At 56.4% G+C, this 2294-nt stretch overlaps 1 protein-coding gene across 1 annotated transcript; it reads right to left on the reverse strand.

Annotated features, from left to right (window-relative positions):
* Positions 1–318: 318 nt before the first annotated feature.
* LOC136147203 (mast cell protease 3-like) lies at positions 319–2294 on the reverse strand. Its single transcript, XM_065906479.1, has 5 exons — positions 2232–2294; positions 1890–2037; positions 1268–1403; positions 822–1079; positions 319–480 (listed from the first exon to the last, which is right to left on the reverse strand). The coding sequence occupies exons 1-5, from the start codon at positions 2284–2286 to the stop codon at positions 319–321; spliced, it is 759 nt and encodes a 252-aa protein (XP_065762551.1). The 5' UTR covers positions 2287–2294.

A 2294-nucleotide genomic window follows, 5' to 3' on the forward strand; every position in this document is an offset into this window, starting at 1 on the left:
AGGGGAGCTGGCCCTGGGGACACGTGACTGAGGGATCTGGCTGTCAGTACAGCAGGTGTTTTTATTCCAGAGATGGAAGATGGGGCTGGGAGGCGCGGTGTATGGGCTGGGGTGGGGGGCAGCTGGTGACAGATCAGAAATGGGAAGAGATGGTTCCCTGACATAGTAGGTACCTAATGAATATGTGAATAAAGGAGGAATTAGTGATTTCTGCTCAAGAGATGAAAGTTTATTAAGTTTCAGACAGCCTTCCTCCACACCCTTTGACCAATGCCTCCATTCCCAGGGAAGATGGACGGGTCCATCCCAGGGGGCACCTCAGGCCGATCCCTGCTGTTTGTACTGTCTCATTGTTTTTTGGATCCAGTACAGAAAGCTGGAGATTCTGGTGTAGACATTTGGAGCCGTACCATACACGTCTCCATAGGACACAATGCCCTGGGCCACACCATCACACACGAGCGGGCCCCCGGAGTCACCCTGTGGGCAGAGAGAGCAAGGGCTGAGCTCAGCTTCTTCAGGTCTAGTCTCCCTGCCACCCTGGGATGGGAAGTCTCTGTTAGGGGTCCTGGCTGACATCAGGGTCCTGTTGGTCCCTAGGTTTCATCCTTGCATTGACAATCCTGCTGCTCCACCTGCAGGAAGTCTCTGCCCATTTGTGACTGTGGAGCAGTGCTCACCCCCCAGGGACACAGGACAGAGACCAGATAGGAGGGCAGGTTGGGGACACAGGGATGGGGTTCCTTCCCACAGCCCCCCACCCCCCCGTCCTCACAGCTCAGCTGGGCCCAGGGTTTTACGGGATAACACTGGGATCTCACCGAGTAAGAATTCTTCCTCTTGTTTGGATCTCCAGCACATATCTGCGTGATGGGGATGTAGTCTCTGAAGCGAGCGATACATCTCTGCTCACTTTGGACTTCAAGATCTACCTCCTGTAGTTTGTCTGCAGAGGGCATATTTACCTCCAGTCGCCCCCAGCCGGCCACACTGCACATCATCCCTGGATTCACCTTCTGGAAGTTCCTGGGCAGACTGATGGGGCTCACTGCATCCGTCATGTCAGCCTTCCAAGCCAGCTGAAGGCAGAGGACAAGCATTCTCACCTACTGATGGCCCACAGAGGCTGCAGGACAGTCATGGGGTTGCCTCCTCACAGCCCTGGGACCACGGAGGGTGGCACAGGAGGAGGGTCAGGAATGAGGTCACGGGGGATGCAGGGCCCTGGATGGAAGTGTCCCAGAGTCAGTGCAGCCACGGGTCCCACCTGCAGTAACATGATGTCATTTTCAAAAGTTTTATCATTATAATGTGGGTGCGGGAAGGCTCTCCTCACGGGGATGACCTGCTGGGTCCTCTCTCTTTCCATGATGCTGTGGGCCCCCAGGGTGACGCCAATTGAGCTGCACAGAGAGCAGAGAGGGGGGTGTCACAGGAGATATGGTCCAGGAGCTGGGAGGAAAGAGCTCAGCTTGGGACAGGGCAAAGCTTGGGGTGGGGCAGGGGGAGGGTGTGGCGAAACTCTAGGTGACGGGCCCTGGGGCTGAGCGTCTCTAAACTGTCTGCTCCCTGGCAGCCTGGGCAGGGTGGCAGTTCCTGGAGTCCACGGAGGGTGTTCAGTCCTGCACAAGCTTGGCTGTCTCGAAGGAAGACAGGAATTTCTCACATTTGCACTGTGGGCTCCAGGCCACAACCTTGGCTACCTTATGTTCCAAGTTTGCTTGTCCCTTCCCTCCATGCGCGACTGGCCTTGACCTGTCCCTCTCTCCCCAGTGCGCACCTGTCCTCTGAATAGCTTCCTCTGTTACCTGGGTGCACGGGTCTGCAGCTCTAAGAGGGTTCCCTGGGAGGCTCAACAGTGGCATGGAGGCCCAGGCCCTGCTCCTCACCTTCCCAGGCAGTGAGCTGCTGTCAGCACGAAGTCCTCACGCACAAGGAAACCCCCACATATGTGAGGTTTCCCTGAAATCTGGAAGCGAAGAAACGCCATGTAGGGACGGGAGTGTGGCTTGGCCTCATGACCCCCGATGATCTTCCCTGAAAGAAAGATTCCAGCCTGCCTGCTGTGCTCATGGAGCCAAAGTTTGAAGAGGGGACATGGGATCACGGTTTCCCTGAGTTCAGAAATTTTTCTAGATGGACCAGACCCAGGCTGTGCATGAGTGTATTGTCTGATCAGGTCTGTCCATGTGGGGTGGGACTGGGCCTCTGAGGGTGGGACCATCACTCACCTGCCTCCCCAGTAGGGGACAGAAGAAGGGCCACCAGGAGCAAGAACAGGACCATCTCTCCAG

Source organism: Muntiacus reevesi, chromosome 15 (assembly GCF_963930625.1).
Source record: "Muntiacus reevesi chromosome 15, mMunRee1.1, whole genome shotgun sequence".
NCBI classification, from domain to species: Eukaryota; Metazoa; Chordata; class Mammalia; order Artiodactyla; family Cervidae; genus Muntiacus; species Muntiacus reevesi.